The sequence below is a fragment of the Erpetoichthys calabaricus genome, chromosome 13 (genome assembly GCF_900747795.2).
Source record: "Erpetoichthys calabaricus chromosome 13, fErpCal1.3, whole genome shotgun sequence".
NCBI classification, from domain to species: domain Eukaryota; kingdom Metazoa; phylum Chordata; class Cladistia; order Polypteriformes; family Polypteridae; genus Erpetoichthys; species Erpetoichthys calabaricus.
This window is the reverse complement of record NC_041406.2, coordinates 146,710,657-146,737,216: the sequence shown is the minus strand read 5'-3', so window position 1 is coordinate 146,737,216 and position 26,560 is coordinate 146,710,657. Positions and strand designations below refer to the sequence as shown.

General features: G+C 39.9%; 1 protein-coding gene across 1 annotated transcript in view; it reads right to left on the bottom strand.

Moving 5' to 3' along the window:
- lrp12 (low density lipoprotein receptor-related protein 12) overlaps positions 1–25,851 on the bottom strand; it is a 28,614-nt gene extending 2,763 nt beyond the window's left edge. Inside the window, exons 1-5 of the mRNA XM_028790908.2 lie at positions 24,982–25,851; positions 17,062–17,118; positions 16,071–16,206; positions 12,625–12,827; positions 3,243–4,344 (exon numbers count right to left, since the gene is read on the bottom strand). Coding sequence (XP_028646741.2) covers positions 3,243–4,344; positions 12,625–12,827; positions 16,071–16,206; positions 17,062–17,118; positions 24,982–25,069 — 1,586 coding nt within the window. The 5' untranslated portion in view covers positions 25,070–25,851. The remainder of the gene's footprint in view (positions 1–3,242; positions 4,345–12,624; positions 12,828–16,070; positions 16,207–17,061; positions 17,119–24,981) is intronic.
- Between the last annotated feature and the right edge of the window lie 709 nt (positions 25,852–26,560).

The window sequence follows — 26,560 nt, the reverse complement described above, 5'->3', positions numbered from 1 at the left end:
ACATCTCAGTGTTAAGACTAAACGCCAATAACAGGATTATTTTACAGGTATTAGTCAAAGAATGTTATTACAGTGATAAGAAATTCAAACCTCTGGCAATTTTGGTACTACACTACAGTCAACCCCCTAGACGCAGCCACTAGTATTACAGTTTTGTAGCTTACAAAATCCACCAACTATCTTAACCATGTTCTCCCAGAGTACTGTTTGAAAAGTTCAATCTAAGACATGCTAAAAAATGTATCCAGGCACAGCTATGGCACAACTACACAGGCTCTGTGAAAGCCTGGGCAACACCAGACCTGAGAGCCAATATCCAAATGGATACATGAATACAGAGAGGCAGTAAAAGTTTTTATCCAACTGATTGCTGCTACATGCATAAATGCAAGGTCTACCCAATGTGTAGAAAGAATTAAAAATGCAAATCTTATTTTAAAACACATGAAAGAAAAATCATGGGCCATTACACTCAGTTGCTGCAACACACTAGTGAAAAATTCTAGGACAGTATCACAAAATGTTTTTTCTTTAGCCAATGTGGACATATCAGGATTTGATCACCCTATAAACAGTACCAATAGATAAAGGTGATTTAAACACCACATTTACATTAATCATCCAGTGTATAATTGAAATAAACATAATTGCAGATTTCTCATTTGGAAAAAGAAAGTATACCCCAACATTTATCACTACCTCAAATACCTACAATTAAAATCAGGTGCACACGATGATATTTATTAGAGAAGAACCTGGAAGATCTTTTATTTAAACCTCAGATATTTACTTTAGTTTGCTCTTTGTTGTTGAAGTTTGTGTTCTCATAATGCAGAGGCTTAAAGAGCTCTATGAGGCCTTCAGAAAGTCCGAGAAGGAATATAAAAAGATTTTCAAACACTTGGAAATCAACCTTCTACAAGTGGAGATGATTTTAAAATGCTGCCAACTTGTCTATGCCAGGCCACACCAGCAAGATCAGCTGAGAGCACAGCGCAAAATACTGAAATAATTCTCCATGAACCCCAGAAATTCATCACGGGAGCTACACGTAGCTACTGCCATGGACAAAGTACACAAATTTATCATTAGAAAACGGTGACACAAATTAGATTTACATGGCAGGTTTTTCAGGAGGAAACCTTTTCTGTTCAGAGAGAATATCTGGGAAAGAGTAAAGTTTAGCAATTAAAACTTATGTAAACCCCAAGATTGATTTATTTGGCCATAGTATAGAAAGACATATTTGGTGAAAACCAAAGACAGCATTTGACAAGGAGAACCAGATAAAGTAAATCAACTGTAAAGCATTGTGGTTTAGAGGTTATTTGGTGTGAGCCTGCTTTACTGCATAAAGGCCTGGGTATCTCAACATCATTGAATCCAAAATGAATTCTTCATTACCAGAGAGTGCTTGAGGATAATGTGAGGCCATCTGTCAAAAATGACTAGTATTCAAAAAATGAACCTTGCAACAGGACAATGAACCTAATTTTACCATTAAATCCACCAAGGAATTGCTAAAAAGAAAGAAATAGAGGGTTCTAGAGTGGCCTAGTCAAAGACCAGATCTGAATACCACTGAAAAGATGCTATGAGGAAGATCAGAGACAAGCAGTGCACAGAAGACACCCCCTCAAACATCACACAGCTTAAAATCCTCGACATAGAGGAGTTGGGAACAACCTCCCAGTCAATTCTGGAGACTGCCAGACAGTTTTAGGAAACCCCTATTTGCAATTATTTAAGCCAAATGGGGTAATAACCAGCTAGTTGAGCTGAGGTTGGACCCCTTTTTCCACAGATGGAAATTGCAATAATCAATTAAAAATGAATAGATACACTAAGTAAAAATGCCACTGTCCCCTCCCATCACCTTTACCCTACCCTAAAGATACTGTTTAAATGATGGTCAAATCTTCATATATCCATATGTTTAAAAAAATACATTCCATGGGATGGGCATACTTTCACATGATAGTATGAATTTCTCAGAAGAATGAACCACAAATTATTGGCCAATATAAAATTTCCAGAAGGCAGCAAGGGGATCAAGTATCACAAGTCGATCTGGTTTTGCGTATGTGGAACACTTATTTCATCTCACAGGTCAAAAGCAGATTTTGTCTCCAACTGATCTCATTTCAGGTCTTAACAGTCACTGCTATGCATACTGCCCTTCTTGGGGTCATAGAAGTGGCCGTAAATACCTATACAGTAAGCAGCAAAGCACTTATTATAAATGAACCAAAAAAGTGACAGATAAGCTTTAGGCTACTGCAACACTAACATTTTGGGTTCTGAGAGAATCTTGCAAAACAAAAAATATCAAATATCAAGATATTAAAAGGAACACATCTTGCATTAAGTTGTACGTGAATTTGTGTGTTGATGAGAAAATGGTGCTGCTCTAGGCAATATTTTAAATGTGACTGAAGGAACCTACACTGCAAATTAACATTAACTATTATCAAACAGTGCATCTTTACTTTATGCCATATTGCCATTGTAGAAGAAGAATGTTCTCCTCAGCACCATGTATTTTTGTGTGTTTAGAAAATTAGAATTTTTATAATAACTATTTTGTAACTTGCCAGTGAGAGACGCTTTGGCTTATGAACTAACAAAAATGTTATTCCAGGGTTCAGGAGAAATAGTGTCCAGATGAATAAAATGTAAGCTGTTTCTTGTTTTCTCTTTCTCAGAGTGAATGTTTCAGGGACAAGGTCACAAGGCTGCAGAAAGTACATGTAGTTTATGCAAAGGCATCTCTCCTGTGCTTAGCTTTGAAAACACAGATAATGCTTAGCTCAACAGACATATTGTTTAACTTTACTATTTTGATAAGGATGTTCTTTCTGTCTTATTAATCATGAGATGCTGAAGTATAAAAAACCCCTACTGGCTTTTGATCGGGGTTCAATTGAGCTTTGCGGCAACAAGTTATGCTCTTTTGAATCTCTACTTACTGTGACTCTGAATGAAATAAATAAAGAGAATTGAGAAAAAATATTATCTGCCTGCTTTTCAGTGTACCTTTTTCGTCCACACCATATTACGTGAAACAATTTAAAAAGGGACTCTGTTCTATTACTTGATTTGTTTCTTATTTAAATCAAAAATACAAGCTGACATGAGATAACAGCTCTTGCAGGCCATACTTCTTTTCCAGGCAAAACTGTCATATTTTCAGTGCTGCGTAAAAGCAGTTTTCTTTAGAAGTGTTACACCGGGGCTCTTACCTTCTTTCAAACATCCTCAGCGAGTACAGCTTGCATGTACATCCAAGAGCAATAACAAGTAAAAGACCACAGATGAGGCTACCAATAACAGCTGCTGTTATAACGCGGGTTGGGACAATCACTGGACAGTTCTCCTCATCACTGCTGTCTCCACAGTCATCTTGAGAATCACAAACCCAACTTTCAAACACACATCGATTGTTCTTACAGTGGAAGTTACCTGGCTGGCAAAAGAAGCAGTTTTTTTCATCAGATCCATTGGGGCAGTGGTTTTGGTAGTTGCATCGATCCGAATGGGGGTAGCATGCTCCATTTCGAGAGCATGGAAACTCATCTTTTTGGCATGTACTGCAATTGACTTCGTCCCTTCCATTTGGACAGTGCCAATAGCCATCACAGCGTTGTTGCTCAGTGTAACAGCCCCAATTGCCACCACATGGTATTTCCCATGGCAAACAGAATCCATCTACTTGGTAAGTTGCATTGAATCCACGAGCTGCATTTATTTTATCTGCATAGAAATGAACCCGTATTTGTCCAGATGAAGATACTACAGTCACTGGGGCACGCGAGTCAAAAGCAGTCAACACCCGTAAAAGTCTGTAAGGATTCTCTTCTAAGCCATCATAAACTTTTACATAGTCCTCAAATCCAGTTCCATCAAGTTTGAAATCAGTAAAACGCAATATGACTTTACGATGGTCACCAGTGTCAATTAGCCAAGTACAGTTGCTACCAGGAGGATAAAAATCGGGATAGTTGGGAGAGCTGAACGTACCATAGAAATTTCTGAGCCACTCTCCACACATTGGAACATCACATTCAATTTCATCTCCTAGATCTTGACAATCAATGTTGCCATCACACTTGAGGGATTCTGGAAGGCATGTGTACACTCTTGTGTAACGTGAAAGACATTGGAACTGGTTAAAGGCACAGGGCTGAAAAGAAAATGCAGTGGGTGGGTTTGACTGTGAACACAGCTCCTCATCAGAATTGTCTCCACATTCATCCATGGTGTTGCACTTCCAAGTACCAGGAATACATTTTCCATTAGCACAGTGAAATTGATCCCAGTCGCAGCTGGGCTCTTCTGATTTCCCTAAACATTAAAAAAAAACAAAAAAAAAAAAAACAATCAAAATGCTGCACATTCTAAAAGACAAAAATGCTTTCCTGAAAACTTCTTTAAGTTAAAACCAACTAAATGGTTCAAATCACTGAGTTTGCTTCAGTTATTGCCATGTTTTTCCCCATTTTATGTGCCTTTCCTCTAGAGTCCCTAGCCCCTATCCAATTACAATCAAGTGTTTCAAAGATAATGCTGCAAGATCAAGGTGGAACTCTGAATTGTGCAGAGTGAGCAAGTGTAGGTGTATGTTTTACAGTTTTCATGTCAGTACACTGGTTACCTGTGTCATTCAGAATTGACTTTAAAATACTGCTTATTGTTTACAAAGCCTTAAATAATCTCACTCCATCTTCTAACACGGAATGTCTGACACCTTACATTCCAAGTCGTAACCTTAGATCCTCTAATGAGTGTCTGCTTAGAATTCCAAGAGCTAAACTTAAAAGAAATGGTGAGGCAGCCTTCTGCTGTTATGCACCTAAAATCTGGAATAGCTTGCCAATAGGAATTCGCCAGGCTAATACAGTGGAGCACTTTAAAAAAAACTGCTAAAAACTCATTACTTTAAACATGGCTTTCTCATAACTTCATTTTAGTTTAATCCCGATGCTCTGTATATTCAATTAATTAGCGTAACTATGCATGCTGGCTCTAAAATCTGTACTAACTCCTACTCTCTCTGCGCCACCACTACCTAATCAAAGCACTATAATGTTCCTACATTGATGGATTAAAAGCCAGAAGTCTACATGACCATCATCATTAAGTCCTTCCATGAGAACCCTAAATACAAAGAAGACTGTTTCATTTATGTTAGGTAGAATGCCCAGAGGGGGCTGGGCGGTCTCATGGTCTGGAACCCCTGCAGATTTTTTTTTTTTTTTCCAGCCGTCTGGAGTTTTTTTTTTGTTTTTTCTGTCCTCCCTGGCCATCGGACCTTACTCTTATTCTATGTTAATTAGTGTTGTCTTATTTTAATTCTTATTCTTTTTTCTTCATCATGTAAAGCACTTTATAGCACATTTTCATACATATAATGTACCTCATAGATAGATAGATAGATAGATAGATAGATAGATAGATAGATAGATAGATAGATAGATACTTATATATATATATATATATATATATATATATAAATATGCTGTCGTTGAACTTTGAAATGTGTCGGAACTTTGCTTGAGGCGGAGTGAACACATTGGTCTTTGCTATGTCAGAGCACATGATGTGGTTCATCCTCAGTTCATTTTGGATGGTATGCTCTTTGCCATGCCCTCTGTAACACTGTACAGATTTTTCTGTCACCAAGCTAATGCTTAACATAACAAGAGTTTATGTGTAGAGTTTCTAGTGGATGCCCTTTCAGGGTCCTCCTGGCTTGGAAAAGTGTGCACAGATGTCATCATATTCCAACACTGTTGTTACCATATGAATTTCAGAAAGCTAGTATAACATTGGCCTGTAAATGTTAGCTGAAAGTGTAGGCTGCAGAAGATCCACAGTCCAATTTAGCTGTTTCAATACATTTTCCGGGTTTAAATCCACTCTCTTCAATGCAGAAAAGGCAGGTTAAGAGAGGTCTAGCTGTTATTCCCCAAAAACAGGCCAACCATCTGCATATTTTTGAGTATTGTCGTATTCAATTAAGACAGCAGGGGAATCAGAATAAACAAACACTATTTGGTTTAGAGTTCTCAGGCCAAGTGAATATGAGCGATTTACGTAACAGAGTAACTGAGTCTAACTGCCATCATTTTTCTCTTGTATTAATAAATGGAAGCAGCCTACCTTTACCATTTTATTACCAATTAAATTATGTAACTAAGCTGTCTATTGCTCTATGGTTAAGATGCATCTTCTTTCTATTCATTAAAATCGAAGTAGCAAAATAAGCCATGTGTTGCATAAATGGATGTCTATACTATGGCAAGGAAGCAAGTACAGCTCAAGGGACTGCTGTATTACTGTCATATAATATGTAGGAAGTGAAGTAACCCAGCCACGGGGATGCACAAACCAGTGTGTTTCTTCATGCCAGTCCCAAGCCCGGATAAATGGGGAGGGTTATGTCAGGAAGGGCATCCCGTGTAAAATTTTGCCAAATCAATATGCGGACAATGCTAAATTTTCATACTGGATCGGTCGAGCCCCAGGTTAACAACGACCGCCACCAGTAAGGTTAGCCAAAAGGGTACTGGCAGAAAATGGGCTACTGTTGGCCACAAAAGAAGATGAGGGGAAGATGTGTCCAGAGGCAGGAGGAGAGGAGGAAGGTAAAGAGAGTGGAACGGAGGGTAGGAACTTTGAATATTGGCAGTATGACTGGTAAGGGGAGAGAGCAGATATGATGGAGAGAAGGAAGGTTGATATATTGTGCGTGCAAGAGACTAAATGGAAGGAGAGTAAGGCCAGATGGATTGGAGGTGGATTCAAATCATTCTATCATGGTGTGGATAGGGAGGAGAAATGGGTTAGGGGTTATTCTGAAGGAACAGTATGTCAAGAGTGTTTTGGAGGTGAAAAGAGTGTCAGAATAATGATTATGAAGCTGGAAATTGGAGGTGTGATGATGAATGTTGTTAGTGCATATGCATCGCAAGTTGGGTGTGCAGTGGATGCGATAGATTTTTGGAGTGAGTTGGATGAAGTGACGCACATTGTGTACAAGAGGAACAGAAAGTGGTGATTGGAGCGGATTTCAATGGACATGTTGGTGAAGGGAACAGAGGAGATGAGGAAGTGATAGGTAGGTATGGTGTCAAGGAGAGGAATGAAGAAGGTCAGAGGATAGTGGATTTTGCCAAAAGGATGGACACGGCTGTGATGAATAAGTATTTTAAGAAGAGGGAAAACATAGGGTTACGTACAAGACTGGAGGAAGATGCACATGGGTAGATTACATCCTATGCAGAAGAGTCAATCTGAAGGAGACTGAAGACCGCAAAGTGGTGGCAGGGGAGAGTCAACAGACAGTTGGGCAACTACAGCAGATGTAGTAAGGGTGATAGCAAGAAGGGTGCTTGGTGTGACATCTGGACAGAGGAAGGAGGAAAAAGAAACCTGGTGGTGGAATGGTACAGGAGAGTATACTGAGGAAGAGGATGGTGAAGAAGAGGTGGGATAGTCAGAGAGATGCAGAAAGTAGTGCAGAAAGTAGACAAAAGTACAAGGAGATAAGACACAAGGTGAAGAGAGAGGTGGCAAAGGCTAAAGAAAAAGCATATGATGAGTTGTATGAGAGATTGACACTGGAGATAGTGAATCAGGAAGTGCAATGGATTAACAAGGAGGAAGGACAGCTATGAAGAGGGTGAAAAATGGTAAGGCCATTGGTCCAGATGATATACCTGTGGAAGCATGGAGGTGTTTAGGAGAGATGGCAGTGGAGTTAACAAGATTGTTTAATGGAATCTAGGAAAGTTAGAGGATGCCTGAGGAGTGGAGAAGTGAACTGGTAGAGATACAGTGCATCCGGAAAGTATTCACAGCGCATCACTTTTTCCACATTTTGTTATTTTACAGCCTTATTCCAAAATGGATTAAATTCATTTTTTTCCTCAGAATTCTACACACAACTCCCCATAATGACAATGTGAAAAAAGTTTACACGAGGTTTTTGCAAATTTATTAAAAATAAAAAAAACTGAGAAATCACTGCTCAGTTCTTTGTCGATCCACCTTTGGCAGCAATTACAGCCTCAAGTATTTTTGAATATGATGCCACAAGCTTGGCACACCTATCCTTGGCCAGTTTCGCCCATTCCTCTTTGCAGCACCTCTCAAGCTCCATCAGGTTGGATAGGAAGCGTCAGTGCACAGCCATTTTAAGATCTCTCCAGAGATGTTCAATCGGATTCAAGTCTGGGCTCTGGCTGGGCCACTCAAGGACATTCACAGAGTTGTCCTGAAGCCACTCCTTTGATATCTTGGCTGTGTGCTTAGGGTTGTTGTCCTGCTGAAAGATGAACCATCGCCCCAGTCTGAGGTCAAGAGCGCTCTGGAGCAGGTTTTCATCCAGGATGTCTCTGTACATTGCGGCAGTCATCGTTCCCTTTATCCTAACTAATCTCCCAGTCCCTGCCGCTGATAAACATCCCCACAGCATGATGCTGCCACCACCATGCTTCCCTCTAGGGATGGTATCGGCCTGGTGATGAGCAGTGCCTGATTTCCTCCAAATGTGATACCTGGCATTCACACCAAAGAGTTCAATCTTTGTCTAATCAGACCAGAGAATTTTCTTTCTCATGGTCAGAGTCCTTCAGGTGCCTTTTGGCAAACTCCAGGCGGGCTGCCATGTGCCTTTTACTAAGGAGTGGCTTCCGTCTGGCCACTCTACCATACAGGCCTGATTGGTGGATTTGCTGCAGAGATGGTTGTCCTTCTGGAAGGTTCTCCTCTTTCCACAGATGACCTCTGGAGCTCTGACAGAGTGACCATCGGGTTCTTTGTCACCTCCCTGACTAAGGCCCTTCTCCCCTGATCGCTCAGTTTAGATGGCCGGCCAGCTCTAGGAAGAGTCCTGGTGGTTTCGAACTTCTTCCACTTATGGATGATGGATGCCACTGTGCTCATTGGGACCTTCGAAAGCAGCAGAAATTTTTCTGTAACCTTCCCCAGATTTGTGCCTCGAGACAATCCTGTCTCGGAGGTCTACAGACAATTCCTTTGACTTCATGCCTGGTTTGTGCTCTGACATGATCTGTCAACTGTGGGTCCTTATATAGACAGGTGTGTGCCTTTCCAAATCATGTCCAGTAAACTGAATTTACCACAGGTGGACTCCAATTAAGCTACAGAAACATCTCAAGGATGATCAAGGGAAACAGGATGCACCTGAGCTCAATTTTGAGCTTTATGGCAAATGCTGTGAATATTTATGTACATGTGCTTTCTCAATTTTTTTATTTTTAATAAATTTGCAAAAACCTCAAGTAAACTTTTTTCACATTGTCATTATGGGGTGTTGTGTGTAGAATTCTGAGGAAAAAAATGAATTTAATTCATTTTGCAATAAGGCTGTAACATAACAAAATGTGGCAAAAGTGATGTGCTTTGAATACTTTCCAGATGCACTGTATTTAAGAATAAGGGGGATGTGCAGGACTGCAGTAACTACAGGGGGATAAAATTGAAGAGCCACAGCATGAAGTTATGGGAAAGAGTAGTGGAAGCTCAGTTAAGAAGGGAGGTGATGATTAGTGAGCAGCAGTATGGTTTTATGCCAAGAAAGAGCACCACAGATGCAATGTTTGCTCTGAGGATGTTGAGGGAGAAGCATAGTGAAGGCCAGAAGGAGTTGCATTGTGTCTTTGTGGACCTGGAGAAAGCATATGACAGGGTGCCGTGAGAGGAGCTGTGGTATTTGTATGAAGAAGTCAGGAGTGGCAGAGAAGAACGTAAGAGTTTTACAGGATATGTACGAGTGAAGTTTGACAGTGGTGAGGTATGCAGTAGGAGTGATGGATGCATTGAAGGTGGAGGTGGGATTACATCAGGGATTGGCTCTGAGCTCTTTCATATTTGAAATGGTGATGGACAGGTTGACAGACGAGATTAAACAGGAGTCCCGTGGACTATGATGTTTGCTTATGACATTGTGATCTGTAGCGAGAGTAGGGAGCAGGTTGAGGAGACCCTGGAAAAGTGGAGATATGCTCAGGAAAGGAGAGAAATGAAGGTCAGTAGGAACAAGACAGAATACATGGGTGTAAATGAGAGTGTGGTCAGTGAAATGGTGAGGACGCAAGGAGTAGGAGTTGGCGAAGGTGGAGGAGTTTAAATATTTGGGATCAATAGCACAGAGTAATGGGGATTGTGAAAGAGAGGTGAAAGAGAGTGTAGGTAGGGTGGAATGGGTAGAGAAGAGTGTCAGGAGTAATTTGTGACAGACGGGTATCAGCAAGAGTGAAAGGGATGGTCTACAGGATGGTAGTGAGACCAGCTATGTTATATGGGCTGGAGACGGTGGCACAGGAGACAGAGCTGGAGGTAGCAGAGTTAAAGATACTAAGATTTGCATTGGGTGTGATTAGGATGGATAGGATTAGAAATGAGTACATTAGAGGGTCAGTTGAAGTTGGATGGTTGGGAGATGAGGCAAGATTGCGTTGGTTTGGACATGTATACAGGAGAGATGCTGAGTACCGTATTTTTTGCACCATAAGACGCACCTGACCATTAGACGCACCTAGGTTTAGAGGAGGAAAACAAGAAAAAAAATATTCTGAACCAAATGGTGCACTAATATGTTTAATAAAATATAGCAGAATAATATTTCAACCATGTAAATTCAACAGCGGTATTAAGAAACATCATCACTGTCATTAACAAATAAGGAGAGACTTTAAGGTTCAAGCATTCTTCTAGTTTTATGGAAACCCCAAGAACTCCTCATCGCTAGTGTCAGAATTTATTAAGCTCAGTTGCTCACAATCACTTTGCAGCATCACGTACCTATCATCACGCGACATAACCTGTCCAAAGCCACCAGGGGACAAAGCACGTTTGGACCAATGCTCCCTGAAGTTATATCGCCAGTCTAGTCCCATCTATATTTGTAATGCCACAAAGCCCTTCATCTCGTGTTTTGTTGTGGGTTTCCAGTTTGAAAAATGAGAATGCGGTGCAAGCACAGCCCTGGATTCAAAAAATTGCTCTGCATACCTGTTTGTCTCGTCTGACAGTAGCTGAAAGGCAGCTTCAGGAAAGAACAGCCTGAAGTAGTCCAGCGGCTGGTAATCTATCGAGTCCAGAGTCCAACTCAGTGATAATGCGCTTCGCTCCCTCATGAGATGTAGACGCTATCTTGCCTTTGTTTATATTTGTTTAGATTTCGCAACTCACGCACATGCAAGGATTAGATGCCGAGTCAATGAGTCTAAAATTCCTCCAAGCACAGAGGGAATGCCTGTAACGTAACAGTGAGTTTTGTCGCCCTCTAGCCCTGGATGTCGACTTTTGTCAGGTATTACACATCATGGTCTGTGATGCAATATTCGCACCATAAGACGCACAGACATTTCCAACCTTCTTTTGGGGGAAAAAAAGTGCGTCTTATGGTGCGAAAAATACGATATATTGGGAGAAGGATGTTAAGGACAGAGTTGCCAGAGAAGAGGAAGGCCTAAGAGAAGGTTTATGGATGTGGCGAGAGAGGACATACAGGTGATGAGTTTAACAGAACAAGATGCAGAAGACAGAAAGAGATGGAAAGAGATGATCCGCTGTGGCAACACCTAACGGGAGCAGCCGAAAGAAGAAGAAGAATATGTAGGAAGTGAAGTGAGCAGAACAAAGATACATTTATTCTAGGAAAAAGTTTACCGCTGTTCAATTGAACCAATCTAATACATTTTGGTGGTCACTGCACATTACATAATTTTTACCCTAGCTTCTGCTCATTTACTAGTTAACACAAAAAAAAAAAAAAAAAAACCACACTTAAGTAATAAACTGGCTTAATCTAACTTTTAGGGTTAGAGATACTGGTTCCAGTCCAACACTTATTTACATTAAGCAAATTTGGACCTGCCAAAGAATCTGATATTCACATCTCTTTGATGTGAATGGAAAATTAGACAACCTGGAGAAAAGCCCATCCAGACATACGGGGAAATTAGTAAATTCTGCAGACTACTCCAGACTCTAAAGAATTGGAAAGCATTTTAAATACTTTGACATTTATTATGGCCATAAAGATTTCAGTACAAAACGAGGAAGGAGGAAAGGTTGCTGATTAGAGGCAAAAGGCACATTTAAAAGTTACTACTTTTTAAAATGACTTCAACATGTTGCAGAGGTCTTCTCATTCAGTAAGGAGTTGCTAGGGAGGAAAGGGGCCAAAAGAAGTTAAGTATTCAGATCAAGGCAAAAAGGTCATTGCATTTGCTCACTCACTGCACTCGTTTATTTTTTTTTTCTTCTATTACATTTTGGATGTGTGGCAGCATTCACTGGGGAAAAACATTAAATAATAAAGGAAAAAAAAAATCTCCCTTAACATTCAGTATTCCATCACAAGTGTCTTGACATATATCCTAGTCTAGGCTAATATGTTGTCATTAGTGACAAAATTAAAAATCCTTATTATCAAAATGAATAATCTAGGACTCCATATGCCACCACTTTAGCTAGGCACCCCCCGGGCAGCCAAGCAAATAAAACAATATCAAAGTGTATTACAAAGGTGAAAATGAAAAGCGAAGATTCTCACTTAAATTACCTACAGATTTGCATGCAATTCAATACCTGTTACGTAAGAAAGCCTGAAGCCTTTCCCAGAAGTGCTGTCATCTGAATGAAATTTGATCCAAATGTGGTCCTGAGAAGATATGTATGGTGCAGGTATTGATGAGCCACAAGCTTTGTAGCCATCAAGATTTTTGTACGTGCCAATGGAAATCCAGTCAGAACCACAACGGTGAGAACTCTCAATTTCAAAATCTTGAAAGCTGGAGAAAAGGGCATGTTAAGTCAGATTATTCATATGATGTTTACTGAACGTCAACTTACTACTAAATATAAATGTAATCAATTATTTGATTAAAAGGTACAAGAAATTTTTTTGCTAAAGTTTTCAATGTTTAACAACATTTCTCATTTTCATTTTGCTTAACTTTTCCTTTGGACTTTGCCCTTTTAGCTCTAACATCTGAGTTGGAGCCAGTGCAAACAACGCAAAAGGCTAATGGACAGCTATTTCACTATAAAACAATTCTGAGCTTATTTTCCAGAACACACAAAAAGAATACAATATTAAAAAGCAAAAAGAAAGATTTATTCAGTCTAACCTACATTAATTCTTGCTTTTCTCTGTGAATAGTAAGCTTAACTAAGAACTTGTGTTTAATTTGAACAGCACTGCAAGGACAATCAAGTAGCAGACAAAAAACAGACAGTACTGTCATGTATTTGTGTCCGCATTAAACAGTTATGTGGAATCATGTGTTCATTTGTGAAAGTATTTTTTATTTTTTTTAATATATTTTTGCCTGTGCCCAGAATCCTTGCTGCTGATGTTATAAAGCAGGCATTACACGAATCAGGATGAGTATAAAAATGCATGGATATAAATGCTACATAGGTGTCTTAGTTTGAGAGTGCAAATGTACACTGCTTGAAAATGAAGCTGTTTAGATGTGGTACTGTCCAAGATTATGCCAGGTTGAGCCAGATGCATGCTGGGATAGGCTCCAGCAGCACTATGACCCTAACTTAGACATGCAGGTTGAGATGATGATTGGACAAAGTTTTACAGTTTTGACCAGTGGTACTTTGGTATAGTAAATACGTTGTAAATAAAAATGGCTACCCTGAATAAGTCAAGTGATACATCCTATGAAGCAGTACAAACTTCAGTGTAAATACAGATGTGGAATAGACTACATATTTGTGTAGGGTTAGGGTTAGGGTTAGCAGTGGTGCTGTAAGAATTATGTTTCTAGACTTCTCTAGCGCCTTCAACACAATCCAACCTCTGCTCCTTAGGGATAAGCTGACAGAGATGGGATTAGATTCATACCTAGTGGCATGGATCGTGGACTATCTTAAAGACAGACCTCAGTATGTGCGTCTTGGGAACTGCACATCTGACATTGTGGTCAGCAACACAGGAGCGCCACAGGGGACTGTACTTTCTCCGGTCCTGTTCAGCCTATATACATCAGACTTCCAATACAACTCGGAGTCCTGCCACGTGCAAAAGTTCGCTGATGACACTGCTATCATGGGCTGCATCAGGAATGGGCTGGAGGAGGAGTATAGGGACCTAACAATGACTTTGTTAAATGGTGCGACTCAAATCACCTACACCTGAACACCAGCAAAACCAAGGAGCTGGTGGTGGATTTTGGGAGGCCCAGACCCCTCATAGACCCAGTGATCATCAAAGGTGACTGTGTGCAGATGGTGCAGACCTATAAATATCTGGGAGTGCAGCTGGATGATAAATTAGACTGGACTGCCAATACTGATGCGCTGTGCAAGAAAGGACAGAGCCGGTTATACTACCTTAGAAGGCTGGCGTCCTTCAATATCTGCAATAAGATGCTGCAGATGTTCTATCAGACAGTTGTGGCGCGCGTCCTCTTCTACGCAGTGGTGTGCTGGGGAGGCAGCATTAAGAGGAAAGACGCCTCACGCCTGGACAAACTGGTGAGGAAGGCAAGCTCTATTGTTGGCATGGAGCTGGACAGTTTAACATCTGTGGCAGAGCGAAGGGCGCTCAGCAGGCTCCTATCAATTATGGAGAATCCACTACATCCACTTAATAGTATCTCCAGACAGAAGAGCAGCTTCAGCGACAGACTGCTGTCACTGTCCTGCTCCACTGACAGATTGAGGAGATCATTCCTCCCCCAAACTATGCGACTCTTTAATTCCACCCACGGGGGGTAAACGTTAACATTTAACATTATACATAGTTATTGTCTGTTTTTCACCTGCATTATTATCATTCTTTAATTTAATATTTATTGTATCGGTATGCTGCTGCTGAAGAATGTGAATTTCCCATTGGGATTAATAAAGTATCTATCTATCTATCTAAGCAATGTAAGCTTGATTTAAACATGCTTAAATACTTTCAAGACATTCTTACATTAACATAACGATATTTAAGGTGACAAACCAAGAACATTAGCATCCAATCAAAGTATGAACAACTATTTCACTGTACAATATTAGCTTATTACAGGTTAAGCTTTGGTGTCTAAACCAGGGGTGTTAACATTTCGTGTATCCAACATGGGCCTAGACACACAGATACCTCTCTGCGCTCATCACAACTGTATATTCTACCGCACGTTTTTGATGAAATGGTCTTCCCTCTGTACAATGTCTAAGAAAAGAATAGCTGGTAATGGGTTCAGAAAACACCAGCAGCCATGGGACAGAAATCAACATTTGTTGGTTTGGGTGGGGTGTGTACGGTAATTTAAAAAATAAATAAAGTTTTGTGAAAGTGGTAATCAGGATGTCAGAATTTATAGCTAAGGCAAACGAACACCAGTATATATCTGCAATTACATGCGTCACAATCGGATTGCACTTGCTTATGTGTCAAAAGTTGTTGTTGCACGAACATAGAATTTTCCTCTCATGCTTGCTTCGCTCGCCAACCCCCCAGCCTGTGCTACACGCCAGCCACTTCGCGTCTCTGCCGGTCGCGTATGTGGATTTCACTTTCACCAAACAACAAACCTTTTAATTCATGTGAATACACCTTTTCATTGGGAAGAAGCACTACTTTTCCCTGACAGCAACACGAATTAGACGATCTACAAGTCTTCGACTTAAGAGTTTAAATCCGAAAAGCATCTACATACTTCTGTCACATCACCTATGTCCATATATTCGATCTTTATTCGCTGTTCCGTTATTTCACCGAGTAATAATTTCCGTTTGTTTGCACTAATGCGATCTTTACTATCATTTTTTTGAGACATTCGAATTTTACTATTTTCATAATCTCTAACCTGCTCTGCATGTGTATCGCGCCAACGTTCTCACAGGACGAGAAATTATTTCTCTGAAAATGTCTTGTCTCATCCCAGGATTTTTTTATATAATAGAGAGAGAAAATGCTTTACATAGGTTTCGTGAACTCAGACAGAAATAATCTATTAAAATTTGGCAAAACTTAAGTGGCCAATTAGGTGATAATACCACACAGGTCAGGTTATAAAACAATTTACCTGATAGTTATAATTTCTCCAGGGTTGGCTCTAATGTACCAGCTGCAGTTAATTCTAGATGGGTAGTCAAAAGGCCATCCAGGACTTGTGATGATTCCACTTGGTGCCCTAACTTGCTCCGGTACATCTCCACAAGCTGCAATATGTCAATAAAATTATTTTTACACACAACACTGGCTAACAGTGTGATTTTTAACATTCACAATTAGTTTCAATATTCAGCACTCAATATAAAAATAAACTCCCGTTTTATAAAGTACAGACTTATAATTTAGTGTAGAACACTGGCAGCAGTAATGTAGTGGACTAAAGACAGAGACAAACTGAAGAACGAGAAGGATTATCTTTGAAACGTGCGTTTATATATGTGCAATTCAACAGCTAAGCATTACGTCAACCATAAGTATTGTGTAAAATCATGGCTTTCTTTCAGATTCTCAAAAAAATAAAAAACATAACTGGCATAATAAAAAATGCTGCAAAGAAAGAATAAGGGTGCTTTGTGTGTCAGAAAGCTATCATTAATCAAATGATACGTCTATAACTTTATACAATGTGTATAGCACAAATACTATACATTGCTGATTAATCTAGTCAACTAATTTAATCTTAATATTTACGAATAGCATTTCAAACTATTGTTTTCTCACCCTGGAACATGTCTGTGGGTAAATGGAGTCCACAGTCTTCAGGCACCATGTTAATTACTTAACATATTATAGGCAAGAAATCCATCAAGCATACTTTTGAGAGAAAACTCAGTAGTTTGGTCAACAACACTGTAAACTGAAAGGTGCCATTCCCATACAATGTTAAATAAAACAAATGTGGAGATCTGTAACTTAACAATACACATGTATAGAATGTAAAAATACAACTGAAATGAAACAAGATTTTTTTCTTGACTATGGTTTTCAATTCACTAACCAGACGTCCAGTAATTTAAAAATACAATCAAAATGGCCCAGTTTATTTAAATACATCTACTTACCATTTGACATACTGGAAATGTACACATTTTCATTGTGCTCTGCATGAACTCCATTTCCTAAAACAAAAGAAAAAACGAAGTATGACATGATGACCCTAACTAGTTGAGGATACAAAGACAATAGCAACAAAAAAGCTGAAAGTAACTGAATTGGAAGGAAAAAAAACATGCTTTGTCACAGATGCCCAAAACATTTTGCATACAGTCTGGAAACACAAAAGTGACAGAAGACAAAAAAAAGTGCTTTACAACTACTGTATACACCATTTTCAAAACCCCAGCAGATATAGTGGTGAAAGCTTGACTTCAATGCTATGGTCAGATAGCTAGGGAGGAAGTGGAAACAAGAGTTGCAGCTGGCATGAGGCTGGTGAAAATAAAGATCACCCACATCTACCAAAGGGGCATTTTACAATACACAAATGTGAAAAAGTTATTCCTTAATGTTATGAGGCACCATCCTAGAACATGTGAAGGATTTATTTTTATCAGCAGGTGAAGCATCCATATCCCACACAACATCAACGGTGGCTGCAGAGTACTCTGATCCACTTTCCTCATTTGGTTACCTAAGCGGTCCTCATATTTAATACATTTTCATTTTAATTCATTAAACTTCATATCCCTTTATGTTTAGTGCTTCTGAATGATTTTCCTAAATGTATATCCTAATCAATCAAGCCATGATTAATGCATGGCTAATCAATTAATGATTTTTTTTTTTTTATTTATATAGCACCTTTCCCATGTACAAGGTGCTTCACAGAGTCTCATAAAATAACATCATGTATATGTAACATTAGATACAAATGTTTCCTGAACAGAACACTAAAACAGATAGATAAGGCATATGCAAAATTTTAAATAGAACTAAAGACAAAAAGCCGGAGTAAAATACTAAATTCAATACTAAAAGAAAAGCCTAGCAAATAACATCATTTGTGATATGACACACACACAAATTATTCTTAGCATCTGGACAGAGAGGAAAACTGAAAGAGGGGGCAAAATGTCTGGTTAAGTTAAAAGCTTTCCTGAACAAATGAGTTTTAAGTTGTTTTTCAAAAGAATGAATGGAATCAGTTCATCTAATTAATTTAGGGAGGTCATTCTAAAGTCTGAGCACTATACAGCTGCGGGCCCTGTCACCCACAGACTACAGGCTAGTGTGGGGCACAACAAGACTGCCAGAATCAGAAGACCATAGTGGGCAAACAGGACCATGGTGATGGAGAAGGTCACTGATGTAGTTCGGTGTGAGGCCATTTAAAGCTTTGCAGGTTAATAATAGAATTTATACTCAATCTGGTAAGGCACAGGGAGCCAGTGAAGGCAAAGCAGGGTGGGTGTTATGTGCTCGCTGTTGTTAGTTTGTGCAGCAGAGTTTTGAATCAGCTGGAGCCGTGAAATAAGATTAGAAGCGGCCAGTAGGAAGTTACAATAATCGATGCAGAATGTGATAAAAGCATGGACAAGTTTCTCAGCATTAGAAAAGGAGAGGAATGAGCAAACACGGGATATGTTATCGAGGTGAAAGTAAGAAAGTTTCTTAATGTGGTTTATGTGGGTGGAATAAGAAAGGAAGGAATCAAAAATGACACCAAGATTTCTTGCAATAGATGAAGGTCTGATGAGATCACCGTCAAGAAAATTAGGTCCTTCAAAGTCACTCAAGTTGCGCTTTAGTGACAATTTGCAAGAGTTCAGATGAGGTGCAATTTAATTTTAAACAGTTCTACTCCATGCAGATTTTAAATTTCACTGAGGCAAGTTGTGAGCTGAGAAAGCTCCAATGAAGTTTCACTTTTAACACTGAAAAAGAGTTGAGCAGCATCTGCGTAAACATGATAACCCAGCCCATAGCTACGAATGATATGGCCTGGGGTAAGCATGCATATTATATATATATATATATATATATATATATATATATATATACATACACACACAGTGATCCCTCGCTATATCCCGCTTCGCCTTTCGCGGCTTCACTCCATCGCGGATTTTATATGTAAGCATATTTAAATATATATCGCGGATTTTCCGTTGCTTCGCGGGTTTCTGCGGACAATGGGTCTTTTAATTTCTTGTACATGCTTCCTCAGTTGGTTTGCCCAGTTGATTTCATACAAGGGACGCTATTGGCAGATGGCTGAGAAGCTATCCAGCTTACTTTTCTTTCTCTCTCTCTTGCACTGACTATCTGTGATCCTGACGTAGGGGGTGTGAGCAGGGGGGCTGTTCGCACACCTAGACGATAGGGACGCTCGTCTAAAAATGCTGAAAGATTATGTTCACGTTGCTACCTTCTGCGTGCTGCTTTTAAGTATGCTGCACGGTGCTTCGCATACTTAAAAGCTCAAAGGGCACGTATTGATTTTTTTATCTGTCTCTCTCTATCTCTCTCTCTCTCTATCTCTGCTCCTGACGGAGGGGGTGTGAGCTGCCGCCTTCAACAGCTTTGTGCCGCGGTGCTTCGCATACTTACAAGCCAAACAGCCCTATTGATTTGTTTGCTCCTTTGAAGAGGAAGATATGTTTGCATTCTTTTAATTGTGAGACTGAACTGTCATCTATGTCTTGTCATGGAGCACAGTTTAAACTTTTGAAAAAGAGACAAATGTTTGTTTGCAGTGTTTGAATAACGTTCCTGTCTCTCTACAACCTCCTGTGTTTCTGCGCAAATCTGTGACCCAAGCATGACAATATAAAAATAACCATATAAAGATATCGTTTCTACTTCGCGGATGGCTCTGGAACGCAACCCCCGCGATGGAGGAGGGATTACTGTATATTATATATATATATATATATATATATACACACACACAAACACACAGAAGAGCAGAGGGGCGAGGAGCATCATTAGTGTTAAGACAGGCAGCACAGTTAGTTTACAATAAAAGGATAATTAAACTCTTTGGATAAATATAAAAGAATTTCTAGCTATATGTTAAATAACACAGTGAGGCATCAGCATCCGTATTATGCCGCTTCATTCTCCATGGCAGTCTGATGTGATTAATCATTTAAATTAATGTGACGGTCAGTATACAATATATCCAGGTGAAACCTTAAAATGTAGATTGCCTTTTGTTATTCTTTCGAATGGATGAATGCTTTTGATTGTCTGCCTTTTCCAAAATGAGGTAAAATATCTGGGAAGACTGTGTAGCCATGCTCCATGAAATCAATACACAAGGGGCACTTTTGATCCCAGGACCGAAAACGAAGAAATCTGCTCAACATGCTTTTAGTCAAATATGAATTTCTATTCTGCCCATAGATTAGAATCATTAAATTTGATAAAGAATATTTTGTATCAGATCATTATGGACTAAAGATCAAGGACTCCTGTGTCATCTCATTTTGCACTATATGTTTTAGACAATCAAGTGAAGAGAGTTGTTAAGATGTTTACCAACACCAGTAGGAAGTAAGCCACCTGAGACAGATACACTGTTGGCTATACAAACCTGGAAAATTTAAATTGGCCACGACAATTGGGCCTAAATTGGTGGTGATATATAGAATGTCTTGTTAGTCCACTTTTATTCTATAGTTCTCCCATCCTGTGAGCATGTTCTGTGTGAAAGTGGATTAAGCAGATTCAGTAACGGTTGAAAGAAATTAGTAAGAAAGGTAATAGAATGTAGATAGTTCTGCATTTCTAGCATCTGATTAGGCCATCCTGTGTCCACTCTCTGATGCCAAATGAGGGTCATAACTGGCTATATCTGAAATGTATATACTCTTCCAAAACATTTTTAATGGAAAATTCTCCATGATTTACTATGTGACTGCTGTACCTAATAATATCTAAACATCTGCTCAGTTTAACAACTTTACCAATGAAAAGTTCAACCTTAAAATCTGAAGAGGAGAAGGAAGAGGTCTCATGAAGACCCGGCCTCTTAGCCTATTGCTAACGAATTCCACTTGTTCAGCCTCATTCAATATAAAGACACATTTTGCCATGTAGTTGTAATTTCTGGCACACTAATTTAATACAGAGTACTACAAGGAAGCACCATCTGATGAACTGCAATTTCACTTTTTTAGGACAAAAAATATTTCTTCAGTAGTAATTGGTTAGAATTAGCTTTTTTTTATATATATTATAAAAAAAAAAAAAAAAGCAATACACTTAAATTTTCTTGCATTTTTAAATCATAGCCAGTGCTATTATTAGACAATCATACTAGTTCTTAGTCCTTAGAAAGGTTACAGCTTTCAGGAAGACTGTGCTTTTGTTGATCTCAATGTTTGGTAAAGTTTGGTTAGTTTAATGAAGATACACTTCTTTCAACAAACAAGTGAGAAAATTACAGCTACCAAAATACCACCTCTTTATTTTACAACTATATGAAAGCAAAAAAATAGGAGGCAAATCTCAAAATCCAGCACTGATATACTTTATGCCCCCCTTTAAAAAAAAAATAATAATAATACTGAAATTAAAAATGTGCAGAGTAACCTCAAACAGCTGTGGCACTCGGTGTCTGGTTATGATTGTGCTGACAATTTAAATTAAAACCTAAAACATGACAACTACACTGTAATATATTGGATTGTTACACTTGCACAAACAGCTGGCTACAATTAACAACACGCCAATGCTAACTTATTTCAGGACCGGAGAATATCTTAAGAGCACCAAACAAAACGGGACTACTCTTTTTAGTTCTCAAAATACTAACAAAAGGATGGCACCTTGTTTTGTGTGCACAGTAGTAGATTAACACGGAAAATACTGTAGCTTTTAAAATAAAACTAACAGTGTTCTCCATCCACACTAAAAGAGATGTTGCTGCAAACTCGCCATCAACCAACTGTCAGTGAATGAGGGTGACCTCTGATGAGCGAAGGTCCTGTCCAGGACTGCTTTCTGCCATGGGTAGGTACCTACTGCTGGCAAAACATTCAAGTGCCCCTGTTACATCACAAGGTAATGGTCTCTGGTCTTGTGTGTGTTGACAAAGTGATAAAAGAGCATTCAGAGGTGCAATAAAAAAAATATATATAAAAATATTGCTACTGAATCAGAAATGAAGTGTTTAATAATAATCTAAACTCCCCTTCTTCCTGAGCAAGCCTAATAGCTTTGCATGCACAATGCTGCATATTTACAACAAAACTTTGCTTTTTTAGGAAAACTGCAACATGGAGAGACAGAAAAATGAGCACTTAATCAATAGATTGATAAACCTGACCCATTTTGTATTTTGAGTTGTTCGCTATTAGCAGCCTCCCAGAAACACAAGCTGACTGTGCAGAACAATGAATTGGAGTCATCAGTCAGTCATTGTCCAACCCGTTATATCCTAACACAGGGTCACGGGGATCTGCTGGAGCCAATCCAAGCCAACACAGGGTGCAAGGCAGGAACAAACCCTGGGCAGGGCGCCAGCCCACCGCAGGGCACACATCACACACCAAGCACACACTACAATTTAGGATCTCAATGCATCTAACCTGCATGCCTTTGGACTGTGGGAGGAAACTGGAGCACCCTGAGGAAACCCACGCAAACACGGGGAGAACATGCAAACTCCACGCAGGGAGGACCCGGGAAGCATATGCAGAAAGCTTCTGATGCATAAACTGGCCTACTGATTTCAACGCCTGGGTTTGAAGCAAAACAGTGCAAGAACCAAAGTATTTTTCTATTTAATTATTTTGAACTTAATCTTAAAAAAGGGGGCATTGCATCAAACACACCATAGGCAAATAAAAACGGGTAACACAATACTCTTCCATATTTTCTGCCTTCACAACTGAAATTTATACAAGTTAGATGTTTGATATGTAAAGACAATGGATACCGTGTGCTAAAATACACGGTTTCCCGATTTCTCATAAAGACTAAACAGAAAGCAAGTTTACGTTAAACACTCAGCTATTACCTCTATGCATTTTGCTTGTTCTCCCTGTCCCTACACAGGGTTTTCCCCGAGCAATTCAGCTTTCTTTAGAAATCTCCAGAGACATGCAGATAAGGCAACACTGAACTAATCCTATGGAAGTGTGAGTGGATCTGTGAATGGGTTCTGCAATGGAGTGGTATATCATCCAGGATTGCTACCTACCTTCTGCCCAAAGCTGCTGGGAATGGTGCTTGCCCCCACACCCCCTGAACTCAACTGTTACTTTGTTATACTTTTGACTTATAACAATAATAGGAACCACACAAAAAACAACACACACAAGTCATGCAACTATTTTCTCTGCCAGTAATGCTGGTCTCCCGATAGTTCCACGAGTATATGTAGTAGGGTGCTTAATTAACAATAACTATTCAATTTATTTTAATATATATATATATATATATATATATATATATATATATACACACACACACATATACATACATGCACACATATACACAAGCCATTATAAAATTCAAAAAGATTAGGTCGCCAAAAATCATTATCAAGTGGCACCATAAAATGAATGCTGAAAGAGAGACGCATGGGATTAGAAAGTGCTCAGTTGTTCTTAGCTATTTTTAAAGCACAACACTAATGAATGACAAGCTTTGTTGAGAAGCTACAGAAGGGCACAGCTGTGCAGTTTGCTTTCCCTGGCAGATGAACAGGACTGGGGACCCAAGGTTCTCTTTACAGATTTTGTCTGGTTCTTTTCGTCACCTAGTCACACACATTCTTTTAAAACCATAACCAGGTAATTCACCCTAACTTTACATACTAATTATAATGCATTACTTTTTAATCGACAATGTTCTTAATTCATTTCTCCATAACTAATGTACTGGTCAATAATGAAAAATGCACATTTTCTAATTCAGTTTGACTGTTTAAGAGAAATATGCTTTGAGAATTTTCAGGTAAGGAAGACCGAAGTTTCCAGGTAAAGGAATCCCATCCATGGCCTGGTGTACATTATTTACGGCACAGACACCAAAACCCTATGGCCACAAGATTAGATGAGCAGTTTAGTAGAGGATTGGAAAGCAGACCTGTGACATAATGCTACTCTTCATATCAAAATGTAAAGTTAACCTGGCTTACCTGACGTTTCATGTTCTTATGTTGAAATAAGCTAAGAAGTGTACACTGAACGAATTTAGAGTTTAGGTCATGTATTTCATGCTCGGCTACGCCACACAAGCAGTCATAACTCACACACTTTATAAATGTTCTCCTGACTTATCAAGACTACCAGAGTGATCTGCATAATCACTTTCACCAATTACTACTTAACTGTTCTGTCCAAGGATGGCTTGTGTGTCTTGCACCAAGTGCTGAACGGATAATCCTTACACTCGTGTTTTACAGATTTGGAGATGTATAAAGCTCTCAAGCCTTAGTTAGGTGGACATGCACATGTCACACAGCACTACCCAATGAGCTCAGAACGTTAACGACGTTATAAACGATGCGATAACTGGACGCGATGCTACATTGAATGTGTCTTTGCTATTTTATTTATGCTGCAAGCATTAAACCTTGGCATCTAGGAGGCATAGCGCCCGTCCCAGGTAAACGTGCCAGCTAAACTCAAGCAGGAGTCGCCGTTCTCAAAATAGTCATAAAAGCGCATCGTCGGTGACTGCCACCTTGAACCCGTGGTCTCCTGGAACAACAGCTCTGCATTGTAATGCTAATATTGACCCCGAGAGAAAATTGATCGTAAGCCGCTACCAATGTGTTCGACTAATATATCGATGTACTATTTGGAAGTTGCAGATATTTTCGTGTCCTACCTGGTCATAAAAGCTCTGGCAGAAAATGAAGAATTTGTAAAAGGCAAAGGCGTCTGACAACAATCTCCAGCCCGGACGGCAGCCCTCCTACTGTCTCTCCTTCAGAGGCTCATCGGTTTTATACGTGAATACTAAGCAGTTAGACCGTTTATGTTTTTTTACACAAATCAACAGAACGTAGACGCTATACATACCCAGCACAATGAAAGCAGCGGCAGTCCCACAGACAAAGCTCCACAGGGAGAAGAGTCGTCTTCTTCGTGACAAAAAACCGTGGGCCATAATAGCAACAGATGTTCAATGAAGGACGGGGTCTGGAGACTTGCTAGCAAATATTCCTTACAACGAGACGTTTTGGGCTAATGTGAGAAAAAAATCAGGCAGGCGGCCGCTGCAAACACTCGACTGACTGAATAATAATACAATAAAGGCCGACCGCCGATTACTCAGGTAAGAGAACACATTTGGCTTCTCCTAATTTATTTCTGAACAAAGCCTTGCCACTGCACACCCTCAGCTCCTCATACGGGTCATCTTTATGCCATCAGGGGCGGAAAATCAATTTCAAAACAAAATGAGTAAAACATGCCGCAAGCTCTATTAATTTTTCCTCGAAAAAGTAACAAAAGAAGTCATCGAGTGGTTCTGTAATTTGTAGTAAAACAAAGCGAAACCGCAACATTAAAGCTCAGAACCACATCCAAGCTTCTGAAATTGCAGGCCGTCCACTTCCAGCTCTCCCGTGCCCAAACACAGCGCAGCCTTTGTCCGCCGGGCTGCTCAGTTTTCCGTGATCTGCCGTCTCTTCCCTGACGCCTACACAGCGTCTCTCCGGTGACGCGAACAAAAACGATCTCTAATGGAAGCCACACGAATAAGGCAGCATCTTTCCGTAGACCCTAACACACCGAAGACATCCGCTAGACCTACGCGCCTCGGTCTCCGGAGCTGTCGTGTCCCGGGCCCGCACAGCTGCGGCTTGGCGTTTTTTGTGTTGTCGGGGCCGGTCGGTCCCAGAAGCCCTTTCTCTCAGCCTTCACTCGGAGGTCAAAGGTCGCCAACGCGGCTGCTACGTCACCGCGGCACATGCACGAGCATGCTTGACAGACGCGTTTGGGTTGGCGGCCGGCGTAAGGCGACCGGCGGGTGTTTGAAATGAAAGAAAAGCCGACGGCAGACGCTCGACTGAGTTTATTAGTCAACGAGTCAGATATAAGCTGCCGTGGCGAATCATGAGGATCACATAACAGATATTTCGCCATGTTATGCGCTGGATGCGGGACAATGAATTGTTAACCATGTGTAAATATATTCGTAAGTGCCAATTGATTATTTCAACCGTTACAGTTTCTTTTAAACGACCTGAAAAATAACCTGGCTTTACTGTGGTGGACACACAAGTCAAAGACGTTAGGTTACCCTGCATTGTAATTTCTTTTCCATATGTTTTCTGTAACTTTGCAGCCTCCCCGCATCACATGTTTGTTGCCAGATGGTTGATGTGGGGAACATTCTAACTGACCTGGCCCTATCACTGCTCGGCTGTTGTATGTAAAGTGCTTTATAAATAAAGTTGACTTGACTTGACTTGTTTGCTGTGTCTGTGTGTATTGAAGTGGTAGCTCCCATATGAATGAATATCTGGCTTCTTGTTTTGATTGAAAAATAAAGGTGATTTTCTTAAAATTTGTGGACTATGCATCTTCTCTCTGGCGCAAGACATTGCTTCCCTTGTCGCATAGTACCAGGAGTGGGCTCTTGCACCAATGGATC